We start from the raw sequence: 17,218 nt of genomic DNA, 5'->3' as shown, positions 1-17,218 counted from the left end.
ATGTATTATACATGGAGATCATATCCCCCCCTTATGTATTATACATGGAGATCATATCCCCCCTTATGTATTATACATGGAGATCATATCCCCCCTTATGTATTATACATGGAGATCATATCCCCCCCTTATGTATTATACATGGAGATTATATCCCCCCTTATGTATTATACATGGAGATCATATCCCCCCCTTATGTATTATACATGGAGATCATATCCCCCTTATGTATTATACATGGAGATCATATCCCCCCTTATGTATTATACATGGAGATCATATCCCCCCTTATGTATTATACATGGAGATCATATCCCCCCCTTATGTATTATACATGGAGATCATATCCCCCCCTTATGTATTATACATGGAGATCATATCCCCCCTTATGTATTATACATGGAGATCGTATCCCCCTTATGTATTATACATGGAGATCGTATCCCCCTTATGTATTATACATGGAGATCGTATCCCCCCCTTATGTATTATACATGGAGATCATATCCCCCCTTATGTATTATACATGGAGATCATATCCCCCCCTTATGTATTATACATGGAGATCATATCCCCCCCTTATGTATTATACATGGAGATCATATCCCCCCCTTATGTATTATACATGGAGATCATATCCCCCCTTATGTATTATACATGGAGATCATATCCCCCTCATGTATTATACATGGAGATCATATCCCACCTTATGTATTATAGATGGAGATCATATCCCCCCTTATCTATTATACATGGAGATCATATCCCCCTTATGTATTATACATGGAGATCATATCCCCCCCCCTTATGTATTATACATGGAGATCATATCCCCCCCTTATGTATTATACATGGAGATCATATCCCCCTTATGTATTATACATGGAGATCATATCCCCCTTATGTATTATACATGGAGATCATATCCCCCCTTATGTATTATACATGGAGATCATATCCCCCTTATGTATTATACATGGAGATCATATCCCTCCTTATGTATTATACATGGAGATCATATCCCCCCCTTATGTATTATACATGGAGATCATATCCCCTTTATGTATTATACACGGAGATCATATCCCCCCTTATGTATTATACATGGAGATCATATCCCCCTTATGTATTATACATGGAGATCATATCCCCCCTTATGTATCATACATGGGGATCATATCCCCCCCTTATGTATTATACATGGAGATCATATCCCCCCTTATGTATTATACATGGGGATCATATCCCCCCTTATGTATTATACATGGAGATCATATCCCCCCTTATGTATTATACATGGGGATCATATCCCCCCTTATGTATTATACAAGGAGATCATATCCCCCCTTATGTATTATACATGGAGATCATATCCCCCCTTATGTATTATACATGGAGATCATATCCCCCCTTATGTATTATACATGGAGATCATATCCCCCCTTATGTATTATACATGGAGATCATATCCCCCCTTATGTATTATACATGGAGATCATATCCCCCATTATGTATTATACATGGAGATCATATCCCCCGTAATCTCCTCTTTTCAGAATAAAATCAGCTCCTCTAATCTTTCCTCATAGCTGAGCTCCTCCATGCCTCTTATCAGTTTAGTTGCCCTTCTCTGTACTTTCTCCAGTTCCCCAATGTTCTTTCTGTGAATTGGTGCCCAAAACTGAACTGCATATTCCAGATGATGTCTTACTAATGATTTGTACTGGGGGGGGGGGGGGTGATATCTCTCTCTGGAGTCTATACCTCTCCTAATACAAGAGAGGATTTTGCTCGCTTTAGAACCCGCAGCTTGGCATTGCTGCCATTATTAAGTTTGTGATCTACCAGAACCCCCAGATCCTTCTCTACCATTGACCCCCCCAGATCCTTCTCCACCATTGACCCCCCCCCCAGATCCTACTCCACCATTGACCACCCAGATCCTTCTCCACCATTGATTCCCCCAGATCCTTCTCCACCATTGACCCCCCCAGATCCTTCTCCACCATTGACCCCTCAGATCCTTCTCCACCATTGATTCCCCCAGTTGTACCCCCGCTAATATGTATGATGCATATTGTTGGTTAAAATGGATTTCTATTTTCCCTATTAGTGATAATGAAGGAATGTGGAGAAAATATAGAATTCACCCCTCATTGTGACCTCAATGTATGTAATCCAAACTCTACAATAATCAACGTGGTAATGTACAAGGGGATCATTAAAAGACTAAAGCAGAACATCAAGACGTTGACTGACACGGACCCTCACTGCTCAGAGAAGTTTTGTGTTGATTTCCGAAAAGTCAGAAAAGAGCTATCCGTGACTGTGCATAGTGTCACCTTCGAGGAACATGGGCCATACAGCCTGGAAATTACCGATACTAATGGGATCACTGAACGTTTTACTTTTCAAATAAATGTGACAGGTAAGGAAAAGGCAAAATAAAGTAAGCTATAAGAGATTTTGGTAGCTGGACGTCGAGCAATCGGGGAAGTAATATACTTAAGGCAGAACTTCAAACAAAAACCAAAAGATTAAAAAACATTAAGGGCCAGTTCACACCAGATGCAGTTCAGTGCGCTTTTTTTCTGCATCAAAAATGCATTCACAGTGTTCTCCATATATTCCAATGGCCCTAGTTCACACCAGTGCATGCAGTTCCAGTCAGTTTCCGGTGCAGAAAAAAAAGTAGAACAGACTGCATTTTTTTCTGCACAGAACCGTACCGGAACACAGCAAACTGCATCCAAACTGCACCGGAACTGCGTGTGGTGTGAACTGTAAGCAAAAACGTGTCCGGAATGCATTTTTGCAGTGTGAATTGGCCCTAAAAGTTTTTGTCGCAAACCTTCAATCCCTGCCCTGCAGTACTCCTTTACCTCCACTAGATGTCCTCAGTTTTCTTATTTGAATGATGACCAGCATCCATTAACCTACTTTCACTGAGGTCCGGCTGTCATGGATCCGCCCCCAGCCTGTGACTAGACAGTGAAAGGAGAAGCAGCGCAGTGATGAGCTCATCTCTTCATCACTCTGTTCTCTCCTCCTATCAGCATATTATCAGCACATGAACTGACTGGCTGCTGGTGTTACCTCTCTATCTCTCAGTCTGAGCTCAGCTATACAGGAACTGTAAGAGTCTGATACCAAATCATATCCATGTATTTAAAAAATACCAGTTCCACAGCTTCTATGTGCTAAAGTTTATCTATGAAATCAGCGCCCCGAAGTTTGAAATACTTAAAATATACATTTAATGATATATTATTGATTACAGAGCTACAATCATTGTTATTTCCCAGACATTCAGCTTTAATTATATTCATTCGTTTACATGGCCATGGATAGAGGACAATTGGCCATCTCTGATGGAGCCCCAGTCATATACAGCTTTTTTATCATGCTGTTGGGACTTGACGAAAGGGACTTGTTGCTTGATGAAAGGGACCTATAGAGAGTAGATGTTACTTTTTTGGACAGTCAAAGATAGAAGTATGACATGACTAACAATTATATAAAAGGAAGAGAGTGCCACAACTCAAGATGTAGTCCAACAAAGATTAATATTCACTTCAAAAGGTGAGAAGGTATAGCCAACACATTTTGGTAGTTCACTGATCCTCCTTCATCACACCTAGCCCTGATGAAGGGATTTGTGAGCCCTTGAAACGCGTTGGCTATACTTTCTGACTTTGTGGAGTGAAAAATGAACATTCACTGGACTAAATCTTGAGTTGTGATGTCCTAATCCCTTTATATAGACATTCAAAGCACTTTGTGAACCTATCACGTACCTGGTGATGGAGGCCAATGGAGAGAGGGCTTCCCTTGCGGCTAAGTTCCAGACTCCCCTGAGAGTGAGACATCGGGAGTCAGGCCCAAAGTTGCACAGGTCGCCTAAAGGAGTGCTAGTTGGTGGTCCACTTAGAAGCACAGCTGGTGCATGGAGATAGGTCTGCAGACAGGAGGCACCTGTGTGTGGTATGTAAGCCCTTCCGGGATTTAGGTGTTTACTGGGTAGTTGGTTCAAGCCAAGGTCAGGTACCAAGTGGGAATCAGAGCAGATGTAGTCAGATGGGATAGCCGAGGTCATACACAGAGGAGCGAGAGAGAGAGTATCCGTAAGCAGGCAGAGGTCAGATCAGGGGTAAAGCAGAGTAGACAGGTCCAGGAGCAAGCCGAGTTGGTAACAGGAAATCACAGGTCAAAGTCACAGGAAGCAGGAAACAGGACACGGGAAGCTAGAGATCATCAAGCAACTTGAGGAAGTGATGAGCCTCCTTATAAAGGCTGTCTGGCACCATGTGTCCTTCTGCGGCCATGCAGAGTACTGGCAGAAATGCCAGATCTTCCAGAACTTCTGCCATGGGCAGGACCCTGACAGAACCTCAAGGAACAGTTAATATTTGGGTGGGGCTCACAAATCCACCTTCATCAGACCTAGTCCTGATAGAGGGATTTATGAGCCCACAAAAAGCGTTGGTTTAATTTTATGACCTTTTGAAGTGAATAATAAACATTCACTGGACTAAGTCTTGAATTGTGATGTCCTCATTCCTTTATATAGGCATTCAAAGCACTTTGTGAACCTCTAGGAACAGTTAATATTTTGGAGGGCTCACAAATCTGCCTTCTTCAGGCCTAGCCCCGATGAAGGGATTTGTGAGCCCCCTGAAATGCGTTGGTTATGCTTTATGACCTTTTGAAGCAAATAATGAATGTTCAGTGGACTAATTCTTGGGTTGCGGCGCTCTCATCCTTTTCTATTGATTTTATCGAGACTGCTCTGGGGTTTTCAGTTTTCTAGGAACACCCCATCTGACGGAGAGCGCCACCAAGAGTTAGAATCCATACCCATTCTCATGCACATTTGGATCCAGCACCCTACCGGCACATTTTGTACCAATGATTCAGAACGTATCCAAGTGAACACAAATTGCAGAAAAATGTTAGCAGCACACAATCAATATTAACTGTAAACATTGATTGATTGATTGATTGATTGATTGATTGATTGATTGACTGATTGATTCTACCTAGGGCTGTGTGAGCCAAAGCTCTCATCAAGTATGGATAAACTGACATGTGAAGCTGACGTGGAAAACATTTATGAGCCAACAATTGTCTGGATGGACAGGGATAGAAAATATTATCAAACCAAAACATTTCAGAAAAATACAACAAAAAACTTTCAAAACTTGAACGATGCCCTAAAGTTGACGGACGAGACCAGGAAAGTGGAAATGTGTTGCAACATATCCTATAAAAATAAAGATGGCGAGCGGAAAGAGAAAGTGAATTGCAGGCACCTACCTCTCCATGTTGGTAAGTTCTACTCTCCTCTACTGATCATTTCAATGTACAAATGTAGGTTCCTGTACCGTTGGCTATTTCATACAGTATATAAATATATATGGGCCAAGAAAGCAAAGCCAAAGCAGGAACAGGTCCCCTTAAAGCGAACCTGTGACCAGCCTAATGCTGATAAGTCACTTCTGGGAGGGGGAGCAGGATGTGCTGGGATGATATGCACAACATCGGGGCGTCTACTGTGAAACATCAAGAAAGTGAGTTCTGCTGCCCTCTAATGATCGACTATAGACTAAGGTTATTGGACTATGGACTAAGGACAGTGGACTAAGGACAATTGACTATGGACAATGGATTTTGGATTAATGGACAATGGGCTATAGACTAATGATGATGGACAATGGACTTTAGACCAAGGACAATGGATTGTAGACTCAGGTCAATGGATTATGAACTATGGACTATGGGATTTGTAGTGTGCATAGAGCACATGACTACAACTAACGTGCACTGCTCCTTCAAAAGAAAGTGAGAAGGAAAAAGAGAGGTATAGTTGCTCACAAAGGACATTACAAAGAAGCAGAAAAACACAGTAAGAAACAATTCAATGAAACATAGAAGAACACATATCCCACATGGAAGAAAAATATATTTGAAATATATTTAAAAAATATTCTTCCCAAATATATTGATATATCTTTGAAATACTATAATTTTGGCCATATTCAATATATTTAAGTAAAAAAAAATATATATATATACATACACAGTATATATACATATATATATATACATATACATATATATATATATATATATTATGCTGAAATGTATTTTTTTTACATTGCTAAACATATATTTTTTTAAATATATTCTTCAGATTTTTTTTAACATATAAAAAAGTCATTTCAACATATATTTTTACATATATTTGTATTTTGCATTTTGTAAAGACACACAGTATATTTGAAATGTATTTTTAAAATATATTATATTTTTCAGATATTTTGTAATAAACATGCATTTCAACATACAGTATATATATACACATATATATATATATATATATATATATATTTATTGAAATATATTTTTGAAATATATGGTCAAAATTGTAGTATTTCAAATATATGTCAATATATTTGTGAAGAATGTTTAAAAATATATTTCAAATATATTTTTCTTCCATATGGGATACAGTAGAGGATGTATATGGATTATTTTGGGGTATTTTTTATTGTCACTTTAATACAAGCACTTTGTATTCTAATCAGTTGGATCGGTAAAATCGTGAGCTCCACATTCCCTGAAAAGAACCATTTAAGTGATTTATCTTTCTTATTCTGACAGGAAGTGAGATAAAGAATGACACGGATAACACAAAAATTATTATTCCAATTCTATGTGTTCTGGGCCTTGCGATTTGTGCCGCTCTGTACATCTTGTATCGTCGCCGAGCGTCCTCCATTCGGAAAAGCAGAGGTAAATATCACCAATTTTTTTCACAATGAGGTTAAAGTGCAAGTCTGAGCAAAATCAAATCGATCAATAAATAGGAATCTATAGAAGAAATGTCCAGGGAAAAACTTCCATTCACAAATATCCTCGTTGTTGGCACCCCAATGGAACAAATCCATCCAGATATCCAATAAAAACACAACGGAGGCAAATAGGTTGTTCTCTTTGCCAAGGAAAGTTGCACTTTGCAAAGGATTTTTTTCTCTAGAGCTCAGTGAATGGAGCTTGGCAAACACATTTGTGCAAGGGAAAGAAAAGAAAAATATATATTTTTTCCATCTGATTGGATGATGGAAATCGTTAACTAAGTTCTGGGGAAAATTTCCTTGGAACGTGCAACTTCCCCTGCAACAAGCTATTTGCCTTTAGGAAATCAACCCCCAATGTGCCACACTATGCTAATTATATCTCTGTGCAATAAATTATAATAGATTTATTCAGAATATTATGTGATGAAGGACAATAAACAATATCAGGTTTTTTAATAATTATAAAGAATTTTCTGTTTTAGTGACAACTCCAAATTTTGGATTTTTCTGTACCAAAGACAATGGTATAATTAGAACAGGTAGCTCTTCCCAGTGAGGACACAGACAACAACAAAAACATGACAGGGGTACTACCCCCCTCACACTACTTCGTCCAAAGCTTAAAAAAAGTTTAGCTTTAGATACGCCTAAAATTAGCAATACAACATATTGGCAATTAGAGATAACAATAAATTATTATTGTTGTTATTTTCATTATCATCATCATTGTTGCTATTATTATTATTTTTATTTTGTCCCAGTTTTACAACTTTTGTATGATCAAAAATCTGAATAAAAATAAATGGAATATTTTTTTACAATTGGCAATTAGCAATAACAAGAAATTATTATTATTATTATTATTATTATTTCATTATCATCATCATTGTTGCCATTAATATTATTTTTATTTTGTCCCAGTTTTGCAACTTTTGTATTATCAAAAATCTGAATAAAAATAAATTGAATATTTTTTTACAATTGGCAATTAGAAATAACAGTAAATTATTATTATTATTATTACTGTTATTTTCATTATCATCATCATCGTTACTTTTATAAATATTATTATTTTTTTGTCCTAGTTTTACAACTTTTGCATGATCAAAAATTTGAATAGAAATAAATAGAATTTGTTTCACAATTGGCAATTAGAAATAACAATAAATTATTATTATTATTATTGTTATTTTCATTATCATCATTGTTGCGATTATATTATTATAATATTATTTTTTTTTGTCCTTGTTTTACAACTTTTGTATTATCAAAAATCTCGAAAAAATTAAATGGAAATGTTTTTCATGTAAAAAATCTATATAAGTGACAATAATTACAATTGGCAATTAAAAATAACTATAAATTATTATTATTATTGTCGTTATCATCATTGTTGCTTTTATTATTATTTCCTTGTTTTACAACTTTAGTATCTTCAAAAATCTCAATAAAAATTAAATATAAAAAATCTATATAAATTACAATAATCAGGAATGGTAATTGGAAATAACAATAACAATTGTTATTTTCATCATCATCATTATTGTTGCTATTATTATTATTATTTAGTGTTTTACAACTTTTGTATGGTCAAAAATCTGAATAAAAATACATTAATTTTTTTTAAAGGTAAAAAATAATAATAATATAAATTACAGTAATTACAATTGGCAATTAGAATAACAATACGTTATTATTATTTTCAATATCATCACCATTGTTTTTATTATTATTTTTATTATTTTGCCCTTGTTTAAAACTTTTGTATCATCAAAAATCTCTATAACTACAAATGGAAACACATTTTAAAACATTTTAAAAATCAATATAAAGTACAATAGTTATATTTATTTTATAGCATCTATTAATAAATTGTCTGATTATTAAATTCAAATTTAATTTGATTATATATTAAACTCAATTTCAAAAATGTATTTAGCTCTAACAATACATTTAATTTTTTTTTTTAGAGCGCACCTTCTCTGAAGTAGGTCTCATGGGTGAGTAAGATTTAATGAAAGCAGATTTAAATGATATCCGATGCCAAATTTTTGTTATTATTAATTTGGAGAAAAAGGAAGGTATAAAACTGGTCCTTGCTTTGCAGGGAGAAGAAACAATCAGCTTGTTCCTTTCGTACAGTGCCCTGTGTTGTTTGCCAACACAGACATCTGGACTGTGATTGGACACAGCCGATCAGCAGGTCCCGGCTATGAATCATTGGTCGGGACCTGCTGACAAAACCCCAGTGCAGGAGTGGGTGGCCGTTTATAAATGTCCTCCCGCTTCCCTGATTGTGTGCGCTCCCTAGGAGCGCGCGGCACCACGGTCCGGTGCCCGCTGTGTCCTCAGGACACAGTGGAACACCGATCGCTGTACGGAACCTCTGTGTGAGGTCCCATTCATGTGATCACTGATTGGCCAATCAGTGATCACATGAATAGTAGTAAGCAAGATGTCACTTCTGACATCATTGCTTACTACTAGTGAAATCTGTGAATGATCACAGAGATCACATGGTACAAGGCTATTCACAACAGCCTTATACCATGTGATAAGCTGTGACCAATCACAGCTCACACAGTATTTCTAAATGGCTGCAAGAATGCAGCCAGAGAGAAGGAGAAATGATTGCTTTTACAGCCTTTATGGGTGTAAAAGCAATCAGTGTAAAAAAAAAAAAAATCTTCATTACCCTCCACAAGTATATACACTGTACTGCTAGGGTGACAGTATGTGAAAAATACCATAAATAATAATATTAAAAAAAATAAAAATGTAAAAAAAATTGAAAATTATAATTTTTGGTTATAAACTAATTTGGGTTATTTTTTTTTACTAAAAAGATAACTGAATACATTTTGGACAAGATTTATGAAGAAAGATTATTTATTTGTAAAATTTTATAAGAAACACACTTTTTTTCAAAATTTTCGGACTTTTTCATTTATATAGCAAAAAAAAATTTAAAATTGCATTGGTGAATAAATACCACCAAAATAAAGTTTTATCTGTCTCAAAAAAATGCTAAACAAATTATGGGTACAGTGTTGCATGACCGCGCAATTGTCATTCCAAGTGTGATAGCGCTGAAAGCTGAAAATTGGCCTGGACAGGAAGGGGGTGAAAGTGTCCGGACTGGAAAGGGGTGAAAGTGTCCAGACTGGAAGGGGGTGAAAGTGTCCGGACTGGAAGGGGGTGAAAGTGTCTGGACAGGAAGGGGGGAAAGTGTCCGGACTGGAAGGGGATGAAAGTGTCCGGACTGGAAGCGGGTGAAAGTGTCCGGACTGGAAGGGGGGTGAAAGTGTCCGGACTGGAAAGGGGGTGAAAGTGTCCGGACTGGAAGGGGGAGAATGTGTCCGGACTGGAAGGGGGGGAAAGTGTCCAGACTGGAAGGGGATGAAAGTGTCCGGACTGGAAGGGGGTGAAAGTGTCCAGAGTGGAAGGGGGGGAAAGTGTCCGGACTGGAAGGGGGAGAAAGTGTCCGGACTGGAAGGGGGTGAAAGTGTCCGGACTGGAAGGGGGTGAAAGTGTCCGGACTGGAAGGGGGTGGAAAGTGTCCAGACTGGAAGGGGGTGAAAGTGTCCGGACTGGATGGGGATGAAAGTGTCCGGACTGGAAGGGGGTGGAAAGTGTCCGGACTGGAAGGGGATGAAAGTGTCCGGACTGGAAGGGGGGAAAGTGTCCGGACTGGAAGGGGGTGAAAGTGTCTGGACTGGAAGGGGGTGAAAGTGTCCGGACTGGAAGGGGGTGGAAAGTGTCCGGACTGGAAGGGGGTGAAAGTGTCCGGACTGGAAGGGGATGAAAGTGTCCGGACTGGAAGGGGATAAAAGTGTCCGGACTGGAAGGGGATGAAAGTGTCCGGACTGGAAGTGAATCTTGATGGTTACTGTTTGTATTTATGAAGTTGAACCAATGAGCCTCATTTTCCAACAAGTCAGTTGAGTTTGTTGTATTTTTGTCTTCACAGAAGACCATCAAGCGGGGGACACGAGTGGCACCCCATCAGAACCACTTCAAGGGCCCCAAAACCAAGTCTGAAGAGCCCCGGATTATTCTGCAGAAAGGACACTTGTGAAGTCGGAATGCCTGGTCTGGGGGGGTTGGCATAACCCAACAGGACCTGTTTAAAATGGCAAATGACCAGATGCAGGGTGCAACAGCCCAAAGTAACCAATCGGGTGTAATTTTATTGTAGTCACACTGGGGGGTAAACATTGGTTTGGTGATTTCTATACTTTGTCAATATTCACTGCACTTTGAGTACTTTTCTCAGGAGCCAATATAGAGCACCGGCCACCCGAAATACCTTCAAGGAAACCATCCATGAAAGGAAGACTGAAGGCTACTAATGCTGAGCTCTCCATCCGAGACGGGGAAAAGCCCGGCTGTCATGTTGTTATTTCGGCTTTAAAAAAATGTTGAGGCCGCTGACTCAGAAAACGTTCTGCATTCTCGTTCCGGGTGTGCGACTTGAAGCCACTAAGAGCCGGGCCGCTAGCATTGACATAGGAGCCCGGCGACGGCAATCTCCATATTTCTCTGCTTGGATTTTAAAGCTGAACTCCAGGCAAATATGAAAGATAATCATTGAATCCTGTTATTTGTTCCTTAAATCAGTTTTTCAGTTTTCTAAAAAAAAAAAAAAAAATGAAAGTCCGCAGCTACAACCCATATGGAAATATATATTTTTAAAATATATTTTTCAGATTTTTTTTTAACATATGTAAAAGTCAATTTAACATATATTTTTTTACATATATTTCTAAAATGCATTCCAAAAATGTAGATTTGTATTTTTACAGACAGTATATTTGAAAATGTATATTTAAAAAATATTTTATATATATTTTGTAATAAAAATGCATTTGAACATGCAGAATATATATATGTGTGTGTATGTATATATATATATATATATATACATACATATATATATTTATTGAAATATATGGAATATGGCCAAAATTGTAGCATTTCAAATATACGGCAATATATTTGGGGAGAATATTTTTAAAATATATTTCAAATATTTTTTTTTTTGGGGGGGGGATTTTTGCTGATACACAATGCACATACATTTTGGTGGTGGTGGGGGGGGGCACTGATTGATATCTTTTCCCTGGGCGCTAGATGACCTTGATGACAATGAATCCTGTTATTTGTTCCTTAAATCAGTTTTTCAGTTTTCTAAAAAAAAAAAAAAAGGATGAAAGTCCGCGACTACAACCCATATGGAAATATATATTTTTAAAATATATTCTTCAGATTCTTTTTAATATATAAAAAAGTAATTTTAACATATATTTTTACATGTATTTGTAAAATGCATTCCAAAAATGTAGATTTGTATCTTTACAGACACACAGTATATTTGAAAATGTATTTATGTAAATATTTTTCATATATTTTGTAATAAAAACGCATTTCAACATGCAGTATATATATATGTGTATATATATATATATATATATATATATATATATTGAAATATATTGAATATGGCCAAAATTGTAGCATTTCAAATATATGGCCATATATTTGGGAATAATATTTTTAAAATATATTTCAAATATTTTTTTTTTTTGGGGGGGGATTTTTGCTGATACACAATGCACATACATTTTGGTTGGGGGGGGGCACTGATTGATATCTTTTCCCTGGGTGCTAGATGACCTTGTCCCGGAACTGTCTTTTATATCTGCCTAGAGTTAAGCTTTAAAGAGACTCTTTCACGTTACCCAACGAAATGAGTCTTTTCGGGTCCATTCACATTCCCACTGGTGTGTTCAGCACATATAAATGCATGTACTCTGAAATGCATTCACATGATCAAAGCATGGCAGCGTATTTGATGTGATTGGTCCCTTGAAGCACACTCTGAACCACATAAACTTTCCTGTCCATCTTGTCTGTCTAGACCTTCCAGGGGTCAAACCCTTCCAGGGGTCAGATGGTGGTGGAGCTTACACAGGGTTGATAATGTGAGCCTCATCCTCAAGTGGCAGTGTTTGTGCCTGCAAATTGTCTGCTAGGCCAGAGTATGGTTTGCACCACCCCGGAATATCATTTATTCTCAAATCCTGCCAAATAAAAACTTGGCATCCTTTTGAAACTCAAGAAAACCTCAATTTTTAGGATCTATCTCACTGTTGGTGGACCAGTCTTCATCTGGCTTTGTTTTGAGATCTACCATCAAGCGCATATCTGAAAACTGTTGATCGGTTAAAAGATATATTTTGATATCCATCGCTCAACGATGCCTCTGGATGGCCCTTTAAGTTGGGTTAAATGCCCCAGAGGTGCCCCGAAATCTGTATCATGTAATTGGCTCAACGGCAAATCCTGCTGGCTCCAATCAGAAGCCTTGACCGAGAACTGTCTGTGAGAGCTCATTCGGACATTTGGTGACCTCAATGACACATGTGTGGTTGGGTGGTCAGGTTCTTCGATCTTGCATATATTTGTCATGTGGTTGGCAAGAGATAAAATGCATAAAAATAAACATTGAAAAAAGTCAAGATGTCATCTATGGAAGTTGAGATCCTGTTTTTTGTAATTTCACTAATACCAGATTTGTAGATGCCGTCCTTCAAAAAACCTAGCCAGGAGGTATCAGCTATGGCTGGCTATTCACCAGCCACAATCAGAATGTATATATACTGTACAGCTTCCTCTACCAAAAATTTACCAAAATTGTGAAGGTCCACCTAAACAATTCATCCATATTTCGTCCAGCCAGGCAGGCCCTGGAACTATGTTGTTGTTGGTGGATCTAAAGGAGATTGTGATCTGAAAGAAAAACTTCTGTTGGTCTGGCAGTTGTTGAATCTTTTTAGGACGGGGATTTATTTGGCCTCATAAGGGCCGGCTAATGTCTATGGCGATGGTTAAGAGTCGCCAATTCTAAAAGTTTCTATCTTTAGTATGTTAGCTTGTTTAATCACCTTTGTAAATTTGACCACACCCTTCTTTTTCTTGCCATTCATTCCCTTCTTAGAAACATTTAAGTCTTTTTGGATGCAGTACAGAGATGCTGTTTGGATTTAAGTCAACCCTTACACAAACCTTCAGAGGACCTTAAGCTGGCCATACACTAGCAGATTTTTGAATGAACATTTGTATGAAAATTCTCAGTACGTTTGATGACTTGATGAATGGCGTCCAAAAGTGCTTTTTGATCACTTGCATTTACCTTTCGATTTTGGAATGAATATACTTTCCCAAAGGAAAATTATATATGCTGCTCACTCTAGCAGTTTGGGGGGTGGTGAAACCCCATGGCTGAGATGTACTTTTAAAGACCCCCCCCCACCCCCAATGGTTACACCTTTTAGGCAGCTGCCAGGGGTGTACTGTATATAATGTTCTATTGCAGCGTAGTGCCCTTCAAACACAACCCATTAAAGTGAATCGGGCCCATCTGTAAGCACCCCTGCAACTGCGGCACACTGGCGTTGGGGTTCAAGGGGTTAAATCAGGTGGTGAGGAGGCGTTGCAATGCGATACAACGCCTCCTGACCACCTATCAAGTGTTGATACGTTGAAAAGGAATGACAATTTGATCCCAATAACAGTTAAAAAAACAAATTAACAATGTTCTTAAAAAAAATTTACCAAAATTCTACTAGTATATAGCCAGCTTTTTCCCCATTTTCCCGTTCTAATTTAGAGCCTCTTGACCACCTATCAAGTGCCCTCTTAATGCAGATTGCGCTTCAGAGGCCAACATGAGTGTGAACGAGCCCTTAGAAATTAGTTTGTTCAAGAAAATGTTTCCATGTTGCTCCTCTGAATTTTCTTTTCACCACGGTTGAAAACGAACGACAATTTCATCCAAATAACAGTTAAAAAAAAAAATTAACAATGTTCTTAAAAAATTTACCAAAATTCTTCTAGCATATAGCCAGCTTTTTCCCCATTTTCCCGTTCTAATTTAGAGCCTCCTGACCACTTATCGAGTGCCCTCTTAATGCAGATAGCTCTTCAGAGGCCAACACGAGTGTGAACGAGCCCTTAGAAATTTGTTTGTTCAAGAAAATATTTCCTTCCGACTCCTCCGAATTTTCTTTTCACCACGGTTGAAAACGAACGACAATTTGATCACAATAACAGTTACAAAAAAAAAGAACAATGTTCCTAAATTTACCAAAATTCTACTAGCATATAGCCAGCTTTTTCCCCATTTTCCCATTCTAATTTAGAGATCTTCTGTCTATGGGCCATTGGGGGGGGACCATTTTTGGTGCATGGATACTCTGAGGTGATCATCCTTTATTATGGTTCACAGAGGTCCCCAGACACACTGTATAGGTGTATGATGTATATTTTATAATTGCATTGTTTTGTTTATTTGTAAATATGTATATGAGCACTTTTTGGAAGTTTTTGTAATGAATAAACACTTATATTTGTACAACTTTTCATTTGTCTTTTCTGTTGTCTGATACAATGTTTCTCAACTTTTTTTTTCAGTTAAGGCACCCTTTAAAATTATGGACAGACCCGAGGCACCCTTTAAAATTATGGACAGTCTTGAGGCACCCCATTTTAGAATGGGGTGCCTCAAGACTGTCCACAATTTTGAAGGGTGCCTCAAGACTGTCCATAATTTTGAAGGGTGCCTCAAGACTGTCCATAATTTTGAAGGCTACCTCGGGACTGTCCATAATTTTGAAGGATGCCTCGGGACTGTCCATAATTTTGAAGGATGCCTCGGGACTGTCCATAATTTTGAAGGGTGCCTCAAGACTGTCCATAATTTTGAAGGCTACCTCGGGACTGTCCATAATTTTGAAGGATGCCTCGGGACTGTCCATAATTTTGAAGGATGCCTCGGGACTGTCCATAATTTTGAAGGGTGCCTCGGGACTGTCCATAATTTTGAAGGGTGCCTCGGGACTGTCCATAATTTTAAAGGGTGCCTCAAGACTGTTCATAACTTTGAAGGGTGCCTCGGGTCTGTCCACAATTTTAAAGGGTGCCTCAAGACTGTCCATAATTTTGAAGGGTGTCTCGGGACTGTCCATAATTTTGAAGGGTGTCTCAGGACTGTCCATAATTTTGAAGGGTGCCTCAAGACTGTCCATAATTTTGAAGGGTGCCTCGGGACTGTCCATAATTTTAAAGGGTGTCTCAAGACTGTCCATAATTTTGAAGGGTGCCTCAAGACTGTCCATAATTTTGAAGGGTGCCTCGGGACTGTCCATAATTTTAAAGGGTGCCTCAAGACTGTCCATAATTTTGAAGGGTGCCTCGGGACTGTCCATAATTTTAAAGGGTGTCTCAAGACTGTCCATAATTTTGAAGGGTGCCTCAAGACTGTCCATAATTTTGAAGGGTGCCTCGGGACTGTCCATAATTTTAAAGGGTGCCTCAAGACTGTCCATAATTTTGAAGGGTGCCTTGGGACTGTCCATAATTTTAAAGGGTGCCTCAAGACTGTCCATAATTTTGAAGGGTGCCTTGGGACTTTTGGGCAATTTTTAGACATTTTGCCAAGGCACCCCTGGAGAAACCTCAAGGCACCCCAGCATGCCTGGGCACCCTGGTTGAGAAAGGCTGTTCTGATATATAATTATGATTAGATAATTAGATGGACATATGAATCTGCAGGGTTAAATTCCTGACATGTCACAATATACAGCAACAGTATCAATTTTCAGAAAATTTGCTTCTCTTATTAACTACTTGCCCTCCTGAGGATTCACCCCCCTTCCTGACCACGCCTCTTTTTGCTACTCAGCGCTGCACTAATTCAACTGATAATTGCGCGGTCATGCAATGCTGCACCCAAACAAAATTTACATCCTTTTTTTCACACAAATAGAGCTTTCTTTAGGTGGTATTTGATCACCTGTGCGCTTTTTATTTTTCATGCTATAAACAAAAAAAGACCGAAAATGTTAAAGAAAAACGATATTTTTTACTTTCAGCTATAAAAAATATATAGTAAACTCAAACTTAGTTATACATTTAGGCCAAAATGTATTCTGCTACATGTTTTTGGTAAAAAAATATCCCAATAAGTGTATATTGATCACTTTGTGTGAAAGTTATAGCGTCTATAAACTTTGGTATAGATACTGCAATTTACACCATTTTTTTTTGCTGTACAGCACTACGCTAGTTTAACGGACAATTGCGCGGTCATGCAATACCGTACATAAATGGAATTTATGTCCTTTTTTAACACAAATAGAGCTTTCTTTTGGTGGTATTTGATCACCTGTGCGCTTCTTATTTTTTGCGCTATAAACAGAAAAAGTTTTGAAGAAAAAAAATGTTTTTGAAAATAACAATATTTTCTGATTTCTGTCATAAAAAATATTCAAAAAAACTAAAATTTCATCATAAAT

At 37.9% G+C, this 17,218-nt stretch overlaps 1 protein-coding gene across 1 annotated transcript in view; it reads left to right on the top strand.

The window, feature by feature from the left end:
* LOC149436748 (uncharacterized) overlaps window positions 1-15,279 on the top strand; it is a 35,247-nt gene extending 19,968 nt beyond the window's left edge. The window contains exons 3-7 of the mRNA XM_089661504.1: window positions 2,114-2,428; window positions 5,044-5,328; window positions 6,664-6,795; window positions 8,831-8,860; window positions 10,831-15,279. Of these exons, the coding sequence (XP_089517630.1) occupies window positions 2,114-2,428; window positions 5,044-5,328; window positions 6,664-6,795; window positions 8,831-8,860; window positions 10,831-10,901 (833 nt within the window). The 3' untranslated portion in view covers window positions 10,902-15,279. The remainder of the gene's footprint in view (window positions 1-2,113; window positions 2,429-5,043; window positions 5,329-6,663; window positions 6,796-8,830; window positions 8,861-10,830) is intronic.
* The last annotated feature ends 1,939 nt before the right edge of the window (window positions 15,280-17,218 follow it).

Source organism: Staurois parvus, unplaced genomic scaffold (assembly GCF_062004578.1).
Source record: "Staurois parvus isolate SC_StPar_1 unplaced genomic scaffold, SC_StPar_1.0 ptg001348l, whole genome shotgun sequence".
NCBI classification, from domain to species: Eukaryota; Metazoa; Chordata; class Amphibia; order Anura; family Ranidae; genus Staurois; species Staurois parvus.
Note: the sequence above shows the minus strand (reverse complement) of the source record. Positions and strands in the feature narration are given on the sequence as shown.